Raw genomic sequence first — 23,612 nt, 5'->3', positions numbered from 1 at the left:
CGTCTTCCCCTTTTTCTAAAAAAAAACCTGTGACTGGCAGATGACCCCTTTTGATTTTCAGGTGACTAGGTCAAAGGTCAAGGTCACTGATCTGAAGCATTTAATTGTTTCTAAAGTATTCACACAATGGCTGCCACTACAACTGACAGCCCATTTGGGGGGCATGCTTGTTTTACAAACAGCCCTTGTTATTTTTTTAGATCTATTAATCAATTATCAAACTGTGTATTTTAGAATGTTAATATGATATTAATATTTAATTGTTTTGTAAATTAAATTTGTATCAGGATATTGTATTCCTTGCCTAATAAGAATTTGATAGACTGACGGCATATTCATGTGTTGATGATTGCATATAATTTAAATTTATTTTTAATGGTTCAAATAAAGCAATTGTCATCATACTTGCTATACTTTCAACAAGTCTAAAAAGAGAGCAGACCTGTTTACTTCTACGGATTCGCCGTAGTTACTACGGATTATTTGGCTAAGCTACGCACTACGGATTTGTACTGAAAAACTACGGACCCATCGATCAAAATGTTCAAATTTCAGTTTTTAATCGTACTTTCGCTTATTTTCGGTCTTAACGGGTAATTTATCAATCATAATTATTTTGGCCCTTGCGTAGTAAAAAACGTTGGAATTCAAGCCTCCCGGGGAACGAGTGCTGAAAGAGCTTGTCGAGTCGTCAACGAACGACAACTGACTTGCGTATTGGTTCGCAAATTTAGCCGAATATATACGACTTTACGTTGCTATCCAGTATACACATCTCTCTCTATTGCGGAGAATACCGACGATAGTCGATGTATTGGGATTGAGCACGCCTTTTTTTACACACGTCCAAGATGGCGGCAAGCAGACGAGAAATTGCGATTAACGGCGAAAATAATAAATACCATTCAAATTAACAACGGATATCATATGGTCATTATGGAATAATGTAATGCTTGTGTCAATTAACGCAACATACTACGTTTGAGATTTAACAAAACATAAACAAATATTTATCGGAAATCTGCACAGTGAATGTGCGTCACGGAAACGAGTGTTGGAAAATTGGAGTTTAGTCTACTCACAAAGTTAAAGCATTTATTATAATAAGATGAGTATCGTTCGAAAATGGAAAGAGACAAACATGATTTGATTTATATGTTAGTGGATCTGTGAATAATCAGATGCATATGCATTTTCTGCTTTATTATGTTTGTTACGCTGTACAGTTTAATGAAATAGCATTGAACTGAGGTCAAGTGCAAGATATTGAAAGGTAAACAAATAAAATATATTATTTTAACTCAATTTGATACATCATTAACACAACAAGAACACTAAAGGACGTTTGTCAATATTTGTTTATGTTTTCCCCTTATGGTATTTAATTTTTTTAAATACTGAATTAAATTAATAGCTACTCTTTAAGAGCTTATGATCAAATGGTGTATTTAAGAATCTATAGATTATTGCAAGTTTAATATGCATGCGGATGGATATAAACTAAATATTGTCTTCATTTAAAGAAGACATTGAAACAGCACTTTATAATATAAAATTCTGTCAAACATGCACTTAAAAACACTATTATTTTGTTACTTATAATCATATGTATAATGATTAATGTTTCCCAATTTATTGGTTTATCGCGCTATTTTTTCCAATTTCATGGTTTATTTTCCCAATCCAAATGGCACAGGCTGTAACAAATCAAAGCAAAAAATATCACTTTACAGATTTTATTACTAGCAAGTAAATTCATCTAATGCTTTATGTACCGATAACTGATATGTGACCCAGTTATGGTGTTTTAATGCTCAAAATGATTGAAAAGTTAAAAACTACTGACAACAGCCCAAAACTACTGAGAGATGCCCTCCATACTACTGAGAAGCAATCGGTAGGGAAAACAGGTCTGAGAGAGATGTTGATGTTATTTGTACTAACTTTTTAAGCACACGGTAGGGTGGCATAAGCAGTTAATTGCCCGTTAGTCAGTATGTCTGTCTGTCAGTCTGTCCGAAAACTTTAACATTGCCGACAACTTTTGCAATATTGAAGATAGCAACTTGATATTTGGTATGTATGTGTATCTCATAGAGCTGCACATTTTGATTGGTGAAAGTCAAGGTCAAGGTCATCTTAAAGGCCAAATTAAATATTTTGCTATAAAGTGGTGCCGTAGGGGGCATTGTGTTTCTGACAAACACATCTTTTGTTATCTCTAAAACATTCATAGACAGTGCTCAGACATCTCGACATTTGCTTGGGATCCCCATTTTTGCAGACAACATCCCTGAAAATCGTTGACCCCAGTCATGGGTACACCAACATTTCATATGAACTCTGCCCTAGGTCAAAAGTCAAGGTCATTGTACTAGACAAAATGAAAACACTTTCTCCACAGCAATTAGATTTTCTTATAATTGGGTAGAATAAACAAGCATGGTTTGAAAGAGTATAAAAAGCAAGAACCAGGCCCCTAGGTCAGAGGTTAACAGGGTTTTTTTTTAGAAAAAGGGGAAGACGCTGGGTAAAAGGGGAAAATCGAGCGCGAAAGAGACATATTTGGGGAAAAAATAAAAACTGTTCATTTCAATGTCTATAACTCACCTACAGACTTCAGGTTGTTTTTTTTAGAAAAAGAGGCATGTCTCTGACCTTTTTGTTCTTAAACACATGAACAAGTATGATATTAAAGTCAAAGTCCTAAATAAAGTTGCAGGTGTAGATCTAATAATGGGAAATGTTTTCCACTGGGGCCGGGGAACGATGTCAATATTATGATTTCAATTTCATGATGAATGGGTTGACGATCTAGATCTGCTACAGTATTGGAAGGGAAAGGTGCGGCAGCTGCCGATTGTCTACTTTCACGTTCACAATAATCCGACAGTATTAATCGATGTTGATTACATGTACCTCCGAATCCTGCTGGGTTTCAACAGTTTTTGTTGATTCATTCTTAAAAAATGTGTCAACGCAATTAATATTTTCCGAGTCCGAACGTTTTATTTTGTTCGCGTATGAACGTCAATTGTGAGACTTTTTTCTGTTTTAACGTTTTTATCTTGGCTTTCACATAACCCGGATGAAAATTCGACTGGTTTCCGGTAATTAATTGACGAAACACCCTTCTCGCGCAAGACTGGAGTCCAGTAAAATAGTCACATGATTAATACGATTAGTTGCCCGGTTTCCATGACGTAATTTAAGAGCTATATATAGAATCACTGGGATTCCTAGACTTAAGTGTTCGTCGGGAGAGAGAGAGCGAGATCGTTGTACATGGTACAAATTGGATAAGTGTCGACTTCCCAAAAGAAAAAAACATTTCTTTGAGTGTTTTATTATTTTTTGGTGAAAAATTATATTTTTGGAGGGGAAATGGTATTTTTAGGGGAAAAATTCTGGTAGGGGAAGACGCCGAATATCGGCGTCACTTTCTTAGTAAAAAAAACCCCTGGGTTAAGGTCACTGTTCAAGTTCATATGTAAAATATATGAAACCAGTCCATAAAACGCTGTTTTTTAAAGAGACCTTCTCAAGGATGTGTGCATGTATTGAAATTTGTCATTAAACGCTTTATATTGATAAATGTAAACATTGGATCTAAAAAGCTCTAGTAAAAAAACTAGAAAAAAATTAAAGAAATAAAAAAGTAACGCTCAACTCCAGGGCTCGAATCACTGACCCCTGGAGTAAAAGTTTATCGCTTAGCCCTCTCTGCCATCCATGCTCATTCTATGGTTGTTATATTTTAAACTTTATATAAGCAATCCTTGTAGTTTCACAAAATATAACGACAGCAGCAGAACTCTGCAAATTATTCAATTGTTTTGCGTTGCAACGCTTGATAATGTTGACATTTTTAAATTGTCAAAAGATGCATATAATGGATATTTTAGAGCACGGTAAATGTTCAGTATTACTGTTTCCTCATACATATCATAACTACAACGAAAATTTGCAAAACTGAAACATTTTTGTTTAATTTTGTCTATTTACCGAAGGTGAAAATGTCCCTTTAAGTAAGTTTGGCTAGCATATGAGGCAGAATTTTACATTCTGTATAAGTAGTGACTATATTGTATTGTTTAACAAGTATTCTTTACAAAGACCCATGTCAAAGTCACAATTCAAGTACAAATGTCATAACATAGCCAATCTGGAACTAGTTTTAAATAAAATGTACCATTCTTATTAACCTGGCAGTAGTTTGTACTTTATGTTTCCAAACTATCTTCATTGTAGACTTCTATGCTTTAAGGCATTTTACATAAGCAGTTTATGCAATGCACTTCTTACAATTTCATTCCAGTAGGTTTAAAGTAAACTGACACTGTACATGTTCTCACGTGACAGTTTACATTGTGACGTAGTGAGGCTGGTCACTAGTCCCACAAAACTGTGCCGCAAAGAGCTTTTCAGATTAAACGTTTAACGATGTTTTACAAGTTCACATCCAATTTTCTAAAAGTTAAAAGTGTTAAATGTTGATCAAATGTAAATAATATATAATATATGTGTATGTATATTATGTTTCTATACTGATGCAGGCTTGTTTGTAATTATAGTGTCAGAAATTGACTTTGTTAAAACCAGTTAATTTATAAAATGGCAACAAGTTCTCAGTCTTCAGTTGAGCTGGGTTCGCATGAAGTGAAGGACTATATTTGTAATGCCTGTGAAGACAAGACTAATGTTGAGAAAAGTGCTGATTTCTATTGTAAACAGTGTGAACGGTTTTATTGTGGAAACTGTATTGATCCACATGGTAATGCCTTGGCTAAGCATACTACATTTGGAAGGGTCGAAATAGATAAATGGCCAGTTTCAAAAAAGGTGGTTGATTTTCTACAAACTTGTGATGTTCATAAGGCCCATACAATTGACAAGTTCTGCAACTTGCACGAACAGCTGTGCTGCCCTAAGTGTGTATCTGATCAACACAGGTATGTAACTCTTCAGTTGTTTAGTTATTAGTACAATATGATTGCAAAATATATTATATAGAAAGTTAGGCTTTTAAATCCATATTCATCATGATGTAAACCCCAAAAAAGAGTCTTTTATGCCAAGTCCATGTTCATTTTCAAATCCACTAACTGGTCTAACATATTTGTATCAATATATTACAATTTAACACATATACAAATCATATAGTCTCGCTTTAAATAAAAAAAATAATGCACTCAAATTAACTGCATGTGTTTTCATTGATTACCTAGTTAAAGTGACTGGCGGGTTTACGTGCTCTATGGATTGTTATTAAAAGTAGGGCAGGTGATTTACCCAACACCCAGTATGCATATATTTCATAGCCTTCAAGAAAATTTCAACAAAACCAGGTCTTTTTCTGACAACCTCATTAATATGCTTTAGGTAAGAAGCACTTTCTGGGTATATAACTTTAAGGCAACCAGAAAAGACACAGTTTTCAATATTTATAAATAACAAAAATTGTCTTCTTATTTTAAGCTCGCCTGAGTTCATGGTTAAATTTTGTGATCTCCTTAGTCTGTCTTCATGCATAGTCTATTTTCATCATTTTCCTAGTTTACAATCTAGAGGCTACATTTATTTTCCAATCTTCATAACCTAGTCAGAACATTAAGTTTTCTCCCAATAATTTCATGTCCAAGTTCGAAACTGGAATATGTGAGGTAAAAAACTAGGTTGATAGGTCGAACAAAAGAAAAAGCATGCTAACACTCAAGAAGTCATATTAACCGTCAAATGTTCATGAAACTTTGTCAGAACATTGTCTCCATTATATCATGGCCAAATCAAAACTGGCTTGTGTGAGGTCAAAAACACAGTAGAAATATCAAATTAAAATTAAAGATTGTTAACACTCTAAAAGTGATATTAACTGTTGAATCTTAATAAAATTTTGTCAGAACATTTGCTTCTTGATTTCTTACTTGATTTGAAAATGGTTCTGCTTGGTTGAAAGACATGTCCGCCAGGGGGTGAGGCTATTTCCCTTATATGGCTATAGTAAAACCTAGCAAACACTTTACGAATCACATGTTTATGCCCCCGAAGGAGGCATAAAGTGATCGGATTGTCTGCTGTCTGTCTGTCTGTCTGTCCGTCACACTTTTGCGTTAAGGTTTCAAAAAATCCTCATAACTACTATGCATGTCGCTTCAGATGTAACCTTCATATTTGGTATGCATGTGTATATGGACTTTTCATACGCACACAATTTGACCTATTTGACCTTGACCTTGAACTTAGGGTCCGCGTTTAGGTTTCAAAATCTGCGTTTAGGTTTCGAAAAATGCTCATAACTACTATCAAGGCGTTCATAGGGGGACATATGTCATCATATGGTTACAGCTCTTGTAATAAATAATTATTATCTGTGAAAGAACATACCGTAAATCAATGAATATAATACGCCCTCGTGCATAATACGCACTCCCGAGTTTGGTCAAAATTTATCGGTAAAAATTGAAAATCCGAGTAAAATACGCACTAAAAAAATCTATTTCCGAAAAAAAATGTCAATATATTTTTGTGTTGTGAAAATAGCAAATCAATTTGGTGTTGTCAACTATCTGTTTCACAGTAATACCCCGGTATATTGATCGGGATGTGTTATAATGCTGTTGTTATGACAGTTGCATAATAAATATCTCTGTCTGTTGTTTATATTACCATTGATTGTTACCGATAACACACGGGGCCCTTGCTGACATCCGGGTCAAGCAGTCATAATTACAAAAGAAAGAAGCAGAGACGCTGTTTTTTGTTTTCACATTTAATTCAGTTTGACAATATTCAGGACGATAATAATTATAATAATAATAAAGTAATAAGAAGACAAAATGGTTACTTCCGTGTTTATAGTTGTCTAGATGAATTACTTTTCCGAAGTGTTACAAACTCGATTTATTAATATAACTTTAAATGCAATTAAACCGCTCTTGTTTTTCATGATCTCTTTAATTAAAATATGCTGCTGTCATTAAGGTTAGTTTGGGAGTAAAAAACAAATTAATTAAATATCACCTTTCAATTTAATTCGGCAATCTGCAGACAGGTGTAATGGACTCTATTAGCATCGTAAAACTAATTATTTAATTACCACTCTTTACTTTTGATATTTTAAATATGCGGTAGAAAGATAAATAGTGGTCAGCTAAGAAATATTTATTTAAGGGTATTGTCAGGTTTTTTTTCATTTGCTAATCTCTTTATACGATTTATCGTCCAGTCGCTATTTTGTAGGCAGGCGATGATTTTAACTGTGTATTCCAAGTATACAGCAGTGGCTACGCATGAATGACCCAATATTATTCGATAGCTCCTCCTGTTCTCACGTTTCATTCGACAACGTCATTTCATGTGTAAGCGAGCTCAATGTTGATTGGCCAGCTACCATGCGCACTTCAACAACAATAAGGTCAAGCGATGTCTCATAATCGGGTACAGACAGGGTTTTGTTTACTGTTCGAATTGCGAACACTTTCATTAAAACAAAGAGACAAATATAGAAAACCAGTCCAATATAAATGGCAGATGTTTTCAATGAAATTTTACTAGATTTTGGCATTTTCACAAATAAGATTTTTATTGAGCCAAATTCTCAATATTTTCACAAATGGCTCAAATGGCGAACGACAGCGCAAGCCATGTTGCACCCCTTTGATGTAATGGTGTAGTTCAAAATGGCTGCCACAAAGCTTTTAACAGCGATTAAGTTGAAAATTTGCACAGGAAAAATTTTGTTCTGCTCTAAACTCATATATTATATGCACCCCCTATTTGAAGAAAAAATCGGCAGGTAAAAAAGTGTGTATTATATTCGTAGATTTACGGTATATTATTTTAGAGGATTTTTTTAGTACACTGTTCATATAACACTTGTTTTGTTAAATGGCATCTTTACGCATTAGTGTTACCTGTCATTTTTCATTTCTACGAAAAAAAGTTTACTTTATATATTTCTAGTTGAATTTGAATATTATATGCAAACTTTTTTACTTTAGACATTGGTCTGTGTGTATTGAAAATGTGCAGTCCACTATGTTCAATATTAAGTACACTTTTAATACTTTAAAAAATGTGTGTTACACATAATCATAAACATGTTTTGTATCTTGGATTTCATTACCATTAGGAAATTAACATTTTCAATGTGAAAATAGCTCATGAACATTGATTGGCTCTTGCTTTGCTGCCATTTAACTCCTTTTTTTTGCAAATAATGCAAATACAATTAAAGTACCGGTATATTTTCAACAAATTTTTAAAAAGTTGAAATTTTTCTTAGGTTGTGTAGTATAAATTAATTGCAAAATTATTAGTCATATATCCCAATTTAAAAAAACATTGCCACTAGGCTTGCTACTGTATGGTATTTCAATATCACATATCAATAAACAATAGACCAATCTCTCAGATCCTCCTTTAAAACAATTTACAATGGCGTCTTTTCTTTTCCACAAATAGATCATGTGACAACAACAAAAGCAAAGTAATCACAATAGGTAAAATAACAACACAACATATTGGGACATAGTAGACCATGAGGTTGCATGTCATAAGCTACTCATCACAGGCTAGATTGTTCATGCTGAGATTTTATTTAGAAATAGAGGACCCTCTTTTAAGGAGCAGGGTTATTTTGCTTTGCATCTGTCCTTTGGTCCATTTGTCAGTTGGTCTGTAGACAAATTGTTTCCACATGATATCTAGGGAATGCTTTGACTTACAACCATGCAACATATTTTATTTTTACATGGAAGAAGATTTAGAGGTAAATCCATGTTAAGGTCAAGAGGTCAAAGGTCACAGATGCTTATAACATGAAATTGCATGTATAAAGGTGTCGCAGTCAGTTTTAGTACCTGTAATACCAATCATAACCATATTTATGTCCCCCTTCAAAGAAGAGGGGGTACATTGCTTTGCACATGTCTGTCGGTCCGTCCACCAGGTGGTTTCCGGATGATAACTCAAGAACACTTAGGCCTAGGATCATGAAACTTCAAAGGTACATAGATCATGACTCCCAGATGACCCCTATTGATTTTGAGGTCACTAGGTCAAAGGTCAAGGTCATGGTGACCCGAAATAGTTAAATGGTTTCCGGATGATAACACAAGAACGCATATGCCTAGGATCATGAAACTTCATAGGTAGATTGATCATGACTTGCAGATGACCCCTATTGATTTTGAGGTCACTAGGTCAAAGGTCTAGGTCATGGTGACCCAAAATAGTAAAATGGTTTCCGGATGATAACTCAATAACACATATGCCTACGATCATGAAACTTAATGGGTAGATTGATCATGACTCACAGATGACCCCTATTGATTTTGAGGTCACTAGGTCAAAGGTCAAGGTCATGGTAACCCAAAATAGTTAAATAGTTTCGGGATGATAACTCAAGAACGCTTTTGCCTAGGATCATGACACTTCATATGTACATTGATCAAGACTCGCTGATGACCCCTATTGATATTCAGGTCACTAGGTCAAAGGTCAAGGTCACAGTGACAAAAACGTATTAACACAATGGCTGCCACTACAACGGACAGCCCATATGGGGGGCATGCATGTTTTACAAACAGCCCTTGTTTAAACAGATTTTCAATTTTGATAAAACACTGTACATGTAGGACATTTGGACATTCTTCATATATATCACAGTACTGCCCTTATTAAATGCTTTCATTAATTTACTTTTAATCCACTTAAGACAGGTGGTTGTGAACAATATAATGACTTTCATTGATGGCTTATTATGCCCCCCTTCGAAGAAGAGGGGGTATATTGCTTTGCTCATGTCGGTAGGTCGGTCGGTCCGTCCACCAGGTGGTTTCCGGATGATAACTCAAGAACGCTTGGGCCTAGGATCATGAAACTTCATAGGTACATTGATCATGACTCGCAGATGACCCCTATTGACTTTGAGGTCACTAGGTCAAAGGTCAAGGTCACAAGTGAAGGTCACAGTTACTGGAAATAGGCAAAAGGCAGGATTCTGCGTCTATTGAAATTACAACAAATCAACAACTGAATTTAAAATGTGACATTTACGTCCTTTCAGAAAAGTTTGCGAAAGTGAAAGTTGGTTTCTGAGATGTAAATTTTACTGAGGACACTTCATTCCGAATCGCAATATAAGCTGTCAGATCATTGATGCATGTAGACCTATATGTATGCATAGTTTGGCAATCTCAAAACATGTTATTTATAAACTACTTATTGCAGTATGTGTTATGACCATTGGTATTACATTATTAAATTTAAGTATTTTCAAATGCCTACAGGGCCCTCAATCCATTTTAGGGGAAGCGGGTCGCTACCCTCATGTGTGGGAATTTTCGCGGCGTTTCCCTTTTTGGGAATTGTTTTACTTACTCTCTCATTATTACATTTGTACATGTTTGCACTATATTCATTTCTTTTTTTTATATTTAAGTATGTTTGACAAGATTAAATTGAAATAGAATTGAGATATAGTAATCTTTTTTTTTAATCGGGGAATTCCCCCCCCCCCCCCCTCCCCAAGGGGAAAAAAGTATACTTTTTAGGTTTTCGGCCGCAGATTTTACAGATTGAGGGCGTATAATTGAATGTGTTATCCAAATTTTCAAAATCATTTCCAGATTAAATTATTCAGAGAAAGATAAGAAAATTTTAGCAACAAAAACATATTTCTCATGTATTTCATTAACAGTTGAAAATCATGCCAAAATTAGACTTCATGTACAACATCACATTATTCTTACTCGGGGAAAGCTTGGACTTTAATATTAAATTGCTGAATAACAACTTTGTACTGCAGAGGTCTCTACTATCTTTTATTATGCCCCCCTTCGAAGAAGAGGGGGTATATTGCTTTGCTCATGTCGGTCTGTCGGTCCGTCCACCAGGTGGTTGTCAGACGATAACTCAAAAACACTTGGGCCTAGGATCATGAAACTTCATAGGTACATTGATCATGACTTGAAGATGACCCCTATTGATTTTGAGGTCACTAGGTCAAAGTCACGGTGACCCGAAATAGTAAAATGGTTTTTGAATGATAACTCAAGAACGCATACGCCTATGATCATGAAACTTCATGGGTAGATTGATCATGACTTGCAAATGACCCCTATTGATTTTGAGGTCACTAGGTCAAAGGTCAAGGTCACGGTGACCCGAAATAGTAAAATGGTTTTCGGATGATAACTCAAGAACGCATATGCCTAGGATCATGAAACTTCATAGGTAGATTGATCATGACTCGCAGATGACCCCTATTGATTTTGAGGTCACAAGGTCAAAGGTCAAGGTCACAGTGACCCGAAATAGTAAAATGATTTTCGGATGATAACTCAAGAACGCTTTTGCCTAGGATCATGACACTTCATAGGTACATTGATCGGGACTCGCAGATGACGCCTATTGATTTTCAGGTCACTAGGTCAAAGGTCAAGGTCACAGTGACAAAAAACGTATTCACGCAATGGCTGCCACTACAACGGACAGCCCATATGGGGGGGGGGCATGCATGTTTTACAAACAGCCCTTGTTTATTTAATGTGGAAGTTTTTTCTCTAACTAAATAACTACTTAATAACGCGTCATCTACAGCGCTACATTTGTTGAGATTTGTCAGTATTAATCTGTGAACAAATGTAAACTTAATGCATAGCTTCACATGGGGTCAGTGTGTATTCGGCCGCCTGTGTGCTGATTGGCTAATGCAGTGCGCTGATTGGCTAATGCGCTTACCAAAAAGAATTTGAATGACCGCTGGAAAAATCAATATTGGCCACTCGCTGAGAAATTAATTTAAAACAGTAGCTCTTAGGCAGAGTAAACGAACTGAATGACCCGATTTACTGTTGACATTTGTAGGTTTTGTGTATTTGAAAATAACATACATGCGGGTTATCGGACGTCCAAGGGACTTCCAGCTTTTGTACAGTAGATGTACGACTACCTTTTCGGGCGTAATTTATGCCCGGATGTCCACTCATGGAAGCACTGACCCTCAGGTGGGGGAAAATAAGTGTTGTTTGTTTAAAAAAGGGGATTTTGTACATCATTTATTGGTTTGTATTATCTTCTTACTGTCAATACAGTTTAAAACATTCAATTCATTACATGGTGGGTAGGGTAATGACATAGAAGAATCCATAATTGTTTGTCTGTCAATTTCAGTACAAGACCGTGTCTCGTTATTTTCATTACATTCCGGAAGCAGAACAACGTCGAGGTATCGACACATTGTTGATTATGCTCCCCTTAGAAGAAGAGGGGGTAAATTGTTATGCACATGTCGGTCCGTATGTCTGTCCACCAGATGGTTTCCGGATGATAACTCAAGAATGCTTTGGCCTAGGATAATGAAACTTCAAAGGTACATTGATCATGACTCGCAGATGACCCCTATTGATTTTGAGGTCACTAGGTCAAGGTCACTGTGACCCGAAATAGTAAAATGGAAATTGGTTTCCGATGATAACTCAAGAAAGCTTATGCCTAAGATCATGAAACTTCATAGGTAGTATATTGATCATGATTTGCAGATGACCCCTATAGATTTTCAGGTCACTAGGTCAAAGGTCAAGGTTACGGTGACCCGAAATAGTAAAATGGTTTCGGTATGATAACTCGAGAACGCTTATGCCTAGGATCATGAAACTTCATAGATACATTGATCATGACTCGCGGAGGACCCCTATTGATTGTCAGGTCACTAGGTCAAAGGTCACTGTTACTCAACTTAGAAAAATGGTTTCTGGATGATAACTCAAGAACGCTTACCCCGAGGATCATGAAATTTCATAGGTACATTGATCATGACTCACAGATGACCCCTATTGACTTTCAGATCACTAGGTCAAAGGTCAAGGTCACGGTGACTCGGACACAGTAAAATGGTTTCCGGATGATGACTCAAGAATGCTTACGCCTAGGATCATGAAACTTCATAGGTTCATTGATCATGACTCGCAGATGACCCCTATTGATTTTCAAGTCACTAGGTCAAAGGTCAAGGTCATGGTGACTCGACACAGTAAAATTGTTTCCGGATGATGTCTCAAGAATAATCATAGGCCTAGGATCATCAAACTTCATAAATACATCGATCATGACTGGCATTTGACCCCTATTTATTTTCAGGTCACTAGGTCAAAGGTCAGGGTGACATAAAACCTATTCACACAATGGCTGCCACTACAACTGACAGCCCATATGGGGGGGGCATGCATGTTTTACAAACAGCCCTTGTTTTAATTTGTTTTGCTAAGTTCTGTCTTGCGTCAATTTAATGACCGGTACTTTTAATCGGACTAAGGGTTTTCTGGTTCAATTAAATTTCAATTTTCTTGCATGATATAGAAATGTTTTTTGTCTTTTTCTCTTGATGTGTTTTTTTATTATGCGTCATGACAAAAAAGACCAAATGCAGTGATAATTTTTCATGTGCGTTTTGCGTTATTTGCGCATTAAAATTACCAAAAGCCCATGTGAAAAAAATATCTGCGTCTAAAAAAGCGCATTGATTTTCAAGAAAGACAAAATTGGAAAGATACTTGTCAATACGTAACACGGCCCGAATTTTTACGCATTTTATCAGAACGCAAAAGATGATTTCTACTGTAACACCGGCTATATGTGCACTACATCATTCGTATTTGCATTTCATACTGGATCTCTGCTTTGTGCGTGAACTATAAGGTTGAATAAGACGACGTAGAATCACCCAAACGTTCGCATCCGCTTTCGCTTTCTGAACTGTCAAAATGCCACCCAAAAAAATTTAAACCCCTGTCAAGATCAATTAACTTTGAAGGCTGCATTTGGAATTGCCGAACGTTATAAACATGTAGCATCATCCGAGAGCCTCAGCGAGGCAAGTCTTTCTACTATTTCGAACAAATTTTGACTAAATGGCTCTATTCAAAGAATTGAACTTGGAACTACGTGTTAATGTAATGTGTTTTAGTTATAACAAACTGGGAACTCGGAGTTAATATTAAGTGATTTTAGTGATAGCAGTTATTTTGATAATTAAAATGCTTATGAATCAATAAAAAATTCGTTCATGTTTCAAGTTTTTTTATTAATAATTAAAAAACCAAAAAAGCTCATTGTTTTTGGAGAAAGCTCATTGTTTCAGCACATGTGCACTTTTAAAATTCATAGGTTAAAAATGAAAAATTATCACTGCAAATGTATCCAAATATAAGCTTTTGTTCCCGAATAATCACTGTCTTTCAGTTATTTTCATTTATGATGTATTTTAAACCAAGTGTTGTTATTGAATCAGAAACCGGTACCAGCTTAAGCAGGTGCGCGGCAAGGTTACACAGCACTAAGATTTTTTTCTTATCCAAGGGGGAATTTTCGTCTGAAATGGGGAAAAAATATATACTAATCAGGGCTTTCCTTTGACTCGAGCTCCCGGGTTTTGACGCTTGAAAATTGCAGAATACCCTAGTTTGACTCTTGAGAAAAAATTACGTCATGCGTCACATGTGACCCGGGGGAATGTACCGACATGCGTCAAAGAGATCAAATGTTGTTAAGAGTAATCGATAATTGGCTTGGGGCGGAGTATCTTTTGGTAGACGCTAACCGTTATCGACCGTTTCCAATCATTGAAGCACAAGTCCGCCCAGTAGGCGGAGATTTGCCCATTGAGAAATCTAATAATGACCAATTAAAACACTGCTGGTTCAATGACGCTTGTATCAACATTCCATTATTTATCTGAGCGCTTGTTATCAGCTGTTTGCAGAAACGACATGTATTAAACCCACTAAAACAGAATGGACTCACCCGCATCAGTTTTAATAATATCCAATATATAATTATAACATCCATATCCACAATATTTTGAGAAATACTTCCACAATACGTCAGAATGTATTTTCAATGCTGAATACAGTGTACTCAACCCTGTTTTATTCCATGTTTGCTCCGTTCAAAGACGCGCGAAAGTTATGCTGGCATATGTACTGTCTACAACGTCAATTTACACGCTTTGCATCAGAGTTGCTAAAAATAACCATAGAAGTGGTATAACTGACCGTGTGGCAAAGTGACAAATTTGGATGCTGCTTGTGCCAACTGATTACATCATAGGTGTAATAATTGACCATTTTAGACGGCATAGAAAATCGGCGTGTTTGTCGCACGTCTTCGGCAAAGATGGCACATGAAATATTTAAATCCGGATTTGAGCCGTCCAGGGTCGATTTTGAGATAGAGGTAAATTCGATTAGTAAGTTTAGAGAGGTATTTTGATGGTAAACGGCTGGCACTGGCATGAGCAGTAACTGTCAAAACATCTTCGCTACTTTCCGAAAACCGTACCATTCTACGAACGTTGCTAATGTCATCCAACTATAAATTATCTATTAGCAAAGTAAAGCACTGCAATATCATACTTAAAACAATGTCAACCGAATTATATATTAATTGCGTAATTGCTAGGTTACTTCTTACTGGCTTTCATTTTCTGCAGACAAACAAAACACATTTTATCTCATTCGCAAAAGACGTATCTCTACCTGTTTTCGGACAGTCGTTTTCGGATAGTCGTTTTCGGATACGGTATGGTTCGTCGATTTTAATTTATTTCCAACGATCTTGATAACATTTTTATAGAATGACGAATACACATGCGGTGTTACGGATGGTCTGATTGATAAAATTTCGCATTGTACTCATAAAAAATTGCACATAGAAAGAAAATAAAGAATAACAACAAGCAAGGGCTGGAGGGGCTCTGTCCTCTATTCCCTTTATCCTACGGTCTCTGAATCTCTGCTTAATTTTCCGTATGTCGAATTTGGGACAATTGACACTTTGATATATATTATGTCACTACAAGTGCGAGTGTTTTTTTCGTATTGATTTCACTATGCTCACAATGTTGGTCACAATGTATGTTTACATTATCTCTTTTATTGACTGGAATAGAAGAAATAAGTGTTAAGACATTTGTTAATTTGTTGCTTTTTATATATTATATCTCAGTAATTTGCGTAAAGTACAAAAGATCATTGACCCTCCTGCGTTAAAATTATGACTCATACAAATTTTATTTTGACTCTTGAAAATTTGGTCCTAAGAGTCATTGACTCTTGAGATTTGAGGTCTAAGGAAAGCCCTGTACTTTTTGACAGGGGGATTGGGGCCGAATATCGGCCCCAAATATTGCATTCAAGACCCCTGCCATGTTCAATATTAACATGTAAGTACACTTAAATGTAAAAATGTGTGTAAAACAATCATGGACGTGTTTTGTGTCTTGGAATTCATTAAAATTGGGAAATTAACCTTTTTAGCTCACCTGTCAGGAAGTGATATGGTGCGCTTATTTGATAGAATGATGTCCGGCGTCCGTCCGTCAACAATTTGTTTGTGTAGACAGTAGAGGTCACAGTTTTCATCCAATCTTTATGAAATTTGGTCAGAATGTTTATCTGGATGAATTTTTTTTTTTTTTTATTTATTTTAAAGCATATATTGTATACATACATGTTTTATTCATTTGCAAACAATGGTTTTAACAAAGTATACATAAACTATGCCTGATAAAGTTTTTAGAAAAAAAAAATCTTGGTGTGAATAATACTAAAAAAAAAAATGAAAAGAAAAATACATGGAAAAGCAAAACTTACATAAGAGTGATTAGTATATAAGTGGACAAGCATTATGAGAATTTAATTCGATTCCATTTTTGTTCAAAGATCTGCAAAGTGTCATTACTGAGGGCTATTTCTTTCTCAATCTGGATTTTGAGTTTAAGACTATGGATAAAACAATTAAAATTTGGTATTTGTTTCCTGTATTTCATGTGAAAGATAAAATATTTCATCAATATAAGAATAAAATTCACAATATTATTACCATGTATTGATTTTAATGAGTTAATTCCCAAACTAACACTTAATAAGGATAGTTTAACGTTTAGCTGTTGTTGTTCAAGAAAGGATGCTAATTGATTCCAAATAGGCTGGATGTGTTTGCACTCCCAAAATAGATGTTCTATAGTTTCGATGTTTTCACCGCAGAAGTCACATAAATTGGAGTTAGATAATTTGCATTTGAAGAGATATTTGTTTGTAGCTATAATTCTATGGACGTATTTATATTGAAAATTTCTCAGTGTGCTCTCAATAGTTGCTTTATATGGCATGATAAATATGTGTTTCCAATTAAGTTCTTGATCTCGAAAAAGGACCTGCCATTTATTTTGGGTTTTGGAGTTTTCTGTAGTTTTTTTTATTTGTAGTGTGTAAAATATTTTATTCGTTTTCTTTTGTCTTGAAAGTATGTTTTCTACGAATGTTATTTGAGTACATGGTGTGTTATTTGTATTGATTTTAGATTTGATATGTTTGGGTATGTTTTTGATTAATGTGTAGTACTTCAGGAAATCACTTGAAGGTATTCCGTATATGTAACATATATTATCAAAAGAGTAGAAGTCCTTAATTCTGTCGTCGTATAATTGGTCGACATATTTAATGTTTCGTTCAAACCAATGTTTATAGAAAAACGTGTTATTGTTTGAAGTTATGTCTTTATTGTTCCATAAAATAATTTTACTGTTGGTTTGGTAGTCTAGGTTATGAGTAACATTACTCCATGCTGATAGAACATTATATAGAAATATGTTTTCGTTGGCAATTTCATGTAAGATATTATTGCTGATGTTACATTCAAACAGTAAGGAATCACCATATTTTTTTAAAATTTTCTGGTAGAATAGTTTCCATTTACTCGTATTGGTACTATCTAGGTATCTTTTAACCCAGCTGCATTTGATTGCATTCAAGAATGAGTCAATGTTCGTTAAGTGGATACCTCCATTTTCTACGGGTTGAATTAACTGAGTTCGTTTAATTTTGTCAGGTTTATCGTCCCATATGAAATTAAATATTGCTGAATTAATATCGTTAATAATATCATTTGGTGGATTTGGGAGAACTGTTAATACATATATTAATTTAGGAAGTGCAAATGTTTTCAATACTGTGTTTTTTCCGATAAGTGTTAGTTTACGGTGGTGCCATGATTTTAAGCAATTTTTAAAATTCTGTAATTTAGGCAGTATGTTTTTTAGAACTGTATCGTTTTCATTATTTGTAAATGTAATTCCTAACGTAGTGGCTTCATCGGATGTCCAATTAAATTTCATTTCTTTTTTATGATGAACATTACTTTGTTTTGATTTACCTACTCGTAGCACAGTACATTTACTTTTGTTAAGTTTAAGACCCGATGTCATTCCGAAAAGGGTTAGCGACTCTATAAGGTTATGGAAAGAGTCATAATTGTCATTTAAGAAATAAGTTGCATCGTCAGCGAATAGAGACTGTTTAATTTCTTCGTCAGGTTCTAGCGATATGCCTTTTATTTGTTTATTTGATTGGATGTGATGTGATAGATACTCGATACATATAATAAATAGCGATGATGAAAGTGGACACCCTTGTCGAACCCCTCGTTCAATGTTAAAGCTGTTTGAGAAGAAGCCATTGTTAGTAACTATACTATTAATGTCGGTATAGAACAGTTTTACCCATTTGATGAGACTTTCACCGAAGTTCATATTTTCTAAGCAAGCGAACATATACGAATGATCAAGCGAATCGAATGCCTTTTCAAAGTCTGCAAAAAAAATTAGACCAGAATTATTTGAGTTGTTGAAATAGTTAATACATTCTTGTATAAGACGAACGTTCTCACCAATGTAACGTCCTTTTATGAAACCGGATTGAGATCTTGAAATGATTGATGGTAATATTTTTTTAATTCTGTTTGCTATACTTTTAGCTGCTATTTTATAATCATTGTTCAGTAAGTTAATCGGGCGCCAGTTTGACAGGGATTCTAAGTTTTTTCCAGGTTTTGGAATGAGTGAAATTATACTTTGTTTTTGAAGCATGGTTAGACCTCCGTTGTTGAATGAATAATTCAGTGAATTAGTTAAATGTGTTTTAATATCGTTCCAAAATATTTTATAAAACTCGGTAGTGATGCCATCAGATCCCGGACTTTTGTTATTTTGCATTTCTTTAAGAGCTAATCCACATTCATATTCAGTTAGTAATCCGTCACATACTTGTTTTTCTTCTTCATTTAAAGCATGATGCGTATTTTTAAAGAGGGTGTTATTTTCGACATTATTTCGTTTATAGAGCGTTTCGAAAAATAGGCGTTGTTCTTCTAGTATTTGACTTCTATTTGTTATGTCTTTGCCATTGACCACAAGTTTGTGTATAGTTTTTTGTTCGCTTCTACGTTTTTCAATATTTGCAAAGTATTTTGTATTTTTTTCATTGTGTTCAACATGCTGTGCCCGTGCTCGAAGTATTATGCCATTGAGGTGTGTGTGATAAATTCCTTCTAATATTTGTTTTTTTGAAGCAATTTCATTTTCAATGGCGGTGGTATCGTTTGTGTTTGTTTCATGCAACTGTTTTTCAAGTGCTTCAATGACTTTTATGGTTTCATTTTCAAGTTTGTGTGTTTCTTTTTTTTTAAAAGACGTGTATCTTATTGTTGTGTTACGTATATTTCCTTTGATTATTTCCCATAAGGTGTTTGGATTTGCATCTTTGTTATATTGAACAGTATTGGTTATTTCCTGTTTTATTTGTGTTTGATATTGTGTATCTAATAATATGCTATTATTAAGTTTAAAGTATCCTGGGCCTCTTTCAGGTTGTAATTCATGCAGTTTAAGTTCAACTGTCGAGTGATCAGTCATAAATCCTGGTTTTATGTTGCATGTGTCGATAATATTGCAAAGTGACTCAGATACTAGAAAATAGTCTAATCTGCAAAATATTGTTGGTTTTGTGTTTGAGTGCCAGGTGAATTTTCTTTCATTCGGATTAACTGTACGCCATATGTCTATTAAATTGTAGTTTTCAATTATGTTATTTAAAATGTTTCTATTGTTTGAGTGGGTATAAAGATTTCCATTTCTTTTATCTAATAATGGGTTAAGAACAACATTCAAATCACCTCCGACTATAATGTTTTTGTCTTGGTTATTTATTATATAGGATTGTAATGTTTCGTAAAATTTCGATTCATCTGTGTTCGGGCCGTAAACGTTTATTAATGTTAATTGTGTTTCGTGTATTGTTATATCTATACTTGCTTGTCTGACAATTATTATTTCTTTCAAGTTATCCACTGTTATTCCTGTATTACTTTTGATCAGTAAAGTGATGCCTTGTTTATTTGTATGTTGTCCGCTAAGATAAATATCTCCGTCCCATGCACTTTTCAATGTTTGTGCTAAGGTATGTGTTAGGTGACTTTCCTGTAAAAGACATATATTATATTTTTTTTCGTCTAACCATTTGAAAATTTTAGTGCGTTTGTCTTTGTTATTTAGCCCTTTTACATTTAGAGTACATATATTAATACTCATACAAAAGGAGAGTTAAATAAATTGCAATCTTTTGTGCGCCTGTCCACTTGGTTACTGTCCTAAGACATCGAATTGGGGTAAACATGCTAGATGAAAGATATTTTCTACTATACACCAAAAAATGAGTTGAAAACAAAAATGAACAAAGATATTTTCTACTATAGACCAAGAAATAAGTTGAAAAGAAAAAAATGAGCAGAAAAACATCCTAGATGAAAGATATTTTCTACTATACACCAAAAAATAAGTTGAACACAAAGATGAACAAAGATATTTTCCGCTTAACATCAACAAATAAGTTGAAAAGAAAAAAAAAGAACAAATAAACATGAGATAATAATACATGTATATTTGACTAGACAGTTAACAGGGGTCTGCCTATTAGAAATACGGTCAATTAATTCTAAACATTATTTAGTGCATTTTGATAGTGATATTAAAACACTCGTTACGCAAGTGTAGAACTCGAACATAAGTACAATGTAGTTCATGTTTTGCAATTATACAAAATTAAAAAGGTGCCATATTACTCTATATGTTTGTTTTGAATGCACTGCAGCATTTATATACACATAGGCTCTTATATTTCTATATACCCATACACAAACACAGCTATATATACATACATGCATTCAGATTTGCATACACATACACACATGTGCATATATACATATCCATAAATCACACAAATAAACTAATTTAAATTAATTAGCAATAAGAACAGCCTGTGCGATACACCTTTATTAGTTTAAAGATGTACCAAGGCCACTGTTCATCGAATTGGAAAGAAACTAAAAAAAGACAACAAGGAGCCTTAAAACGAAAAAAAACGAAAGCAGAAAGGCTTCTTGATGTCTTGGTCTAAAATGAGCATTTTGACAAACGTAACTGTAAGCATGACACAAGACCTTCATTTTACACACTTACTCGTTTATATACACTAAAATATCATTATAATCTGTATGCATGCCTTTTTGCACACATACATACATACACATACGAGCATACACACACATATATACACGCATACAAATGCACTTACACATATGCGTTTATATTTCTATATATACATACACCCACACACCTATATATATAAATATATATATATGAATTCAGATTTGCATAAACATACACACATGTGCATATATACATAACCATAAATCACACAAGGAGAACTAATTGAAATTAATTCACAATAGTAACAGCCCATGCGATACATCTTTATTATACCACTAATGAAGTTTAATTAAAACTGACCTAAATCTGCGAGATCGCGCATTGTTATTACAAACTTAAGTGTCTCAAAATCATTTATTAACAGCAGACTATTAATTTGACACAAGGCACATAACGGTAAAAAAGTTGTTTTTATATCGGGATTAGTAGAGTTCTGAATACATTTTATTGCTGTTATTTTTTAATATTTTTTAACGAAACATTCTCAAAGAATACGTTATTTATATAAATATGGTTTTATTGCGAAATTGTTGAGATTCAGATGAGTAAAACAGTTAAAACTAAAACTATCGAGACAGTCTCTTTCGAGGCGTACAAAAAGAGATATGCATACAATGACAAGTTTTACATCAGTTTTTCTAACACAATATCAGCGACACATAAATTCCAGTTCACTATAAAGCGATATACTCGAGGAGCACGTGCATTATAACTTACTACAACTGTTCGATATCATGGACAGACAAAAATCGTAGTATAGAGACCGAAACAAATCAGGTTACAATAATTTTAAACTGGTTTTATCAATAAAAAAATGAGTTGATGATGTTTGTTGTATTAATATAGTATACACTTGTTATTGATGTTATTGATGAGTGCACGCACGTAATACCCCGGTATTCGTTTACATAGGGGGTTTGAGGATGAAATTTGGGTTTGGATTGTATTTGGGTCATCTGGGGTCAAAAACTAGGTCACTAGATCAAATAAAACTAAAACTTGTGTAGACAATAGAGGTCACAGTTTTCATCCAATCTGTATGAAATTTTGTCAGAATGTTTATCTTGATGAAATCTGGATTGAGATTGTATTTGGGTCATCTGGGGTCAGAAATTAGGTCAAATCATAGACAAACTTGTGTAAACAATAGAGGTCATAGTTTTCATCTGATCTTAATGGGTCAGGTGAGTGTGAAATGTGAAAACAGCTCTTGAACAGCGATTTACTGTTGCCTTGCTACCATTGAACCATTTTCTTTGCAAATAATGAGAAGATATTTTCAACCATTTTTAGATCATCTATTTTTTGAAAACAAAATATGAGCTATTGTCATCACCTTGGCGTCTGCGTCCGGTTAAGTTTTGCGTTTGGGTCCACTTTTCTCAGAAAGTATCAATGCTATGGCATTCAAACTTGGTACACTTACTTACTATCATGGGGGTACTGGGCAGGCAAAGTTAGATAACTCTGGCATGCATTTTGACAGAATTATGTGCCCTTTTTATACTTAGAAAATTGAAAATTTTGGTTAAGTTTTGTGTTTAGGTCCATTTTATTCCTTAAGTATCAAAGCTATTGCTTTCATACTTGCAACACTTACTAACTATCATGAGGGGACTGTGCAGGCAAAGTTATGTAACTCTGACTGGCATTTTGACAGAATTATGTGCCCTTTTTATACTTAGAAAATTGAAAATTTGGTTAAGTTTTGTGTTTAGATCCACTTTATTCCTACAGTATCAAAGCTATTGCTTTCATGCTTGCAACACTTATTAACTATCATAAGGGGACTGTGCAGGCAAACTTAACCAAATTTTATGTAACTCTGACTGGCATTTGGACTGAATAATGGGCCCTTTATACTTAGAAAATTGAAAATTTGGTTAAGTTTTGTGTTTTGGTCCACTTTACCCCTAAAGTATCATATATATTGCTGTCATACTTGGAACACTCGCAAACTATCATAAGGGTACAGTAAAGGGACAAGTTGCATAACTCTGGTTGTCATTTTTACGGAATTATGTTGTCATTTTTACGGAATTATGGCCCTTTTTTGACTTAGTAACTTTGAATATATGGTTAAAATTTGTGTTTCGATCCACTTTACTTCTAAAGTATCAAGGCTATTGCTTTCAAACTTAAAATACTTTCATGCTATCATAAGGGAATTTTTTTTACTTCTTTTTTAGCTCACCTGAGCGATAGCTCGAGGTGAGCTATTGTGATC

The 23,612-nt window shown here is 34.5% G+C and overlaps 1 protein-coding gene across 1 annotated transcript in view; it reads left to right on the top strand.

The window, feature by feature from the left end:
* Positions 1-4,409: 4,409 nt before the first annotated feature.
* Positions 4,410-23,612, top strand: part of LOC127849101 (uncharacterized) — a 34,127-nt gene continuing 14,924 nt past the window's right edge. The window contains exon 1 of the mRNA XM_052381823.1: positions 4,410-4,952. Within this exon, the coding sequence (XP_052237783.1) occupies positions 4,615-4,952 (338 nt within the window). The 5' untranslated portion in view covers positions 4,410-4,614. The remainder of the gene's footprint in view (positions 4,953-23,612) is intronic.

This window comes from Dreissena polymorpha, chromosome 10 (genome assembly GCF_020536995.1).
Source record: "Dreissena polymorpha isolate Duluth1 chromosome 10, UMN_Dpol_1.0, whole genome shotgun sequence".
Taxonomy (NCBI): domain Eukaryota; kingdom Metazoa; phylum Mollusca; class Bivalvia; order Myida; family Dreissenidae; genus Dreissena; species Dreissena polymorpha.
This window is presented reverse-complemented; position numbering and strand designations above follow the sequence as displayed.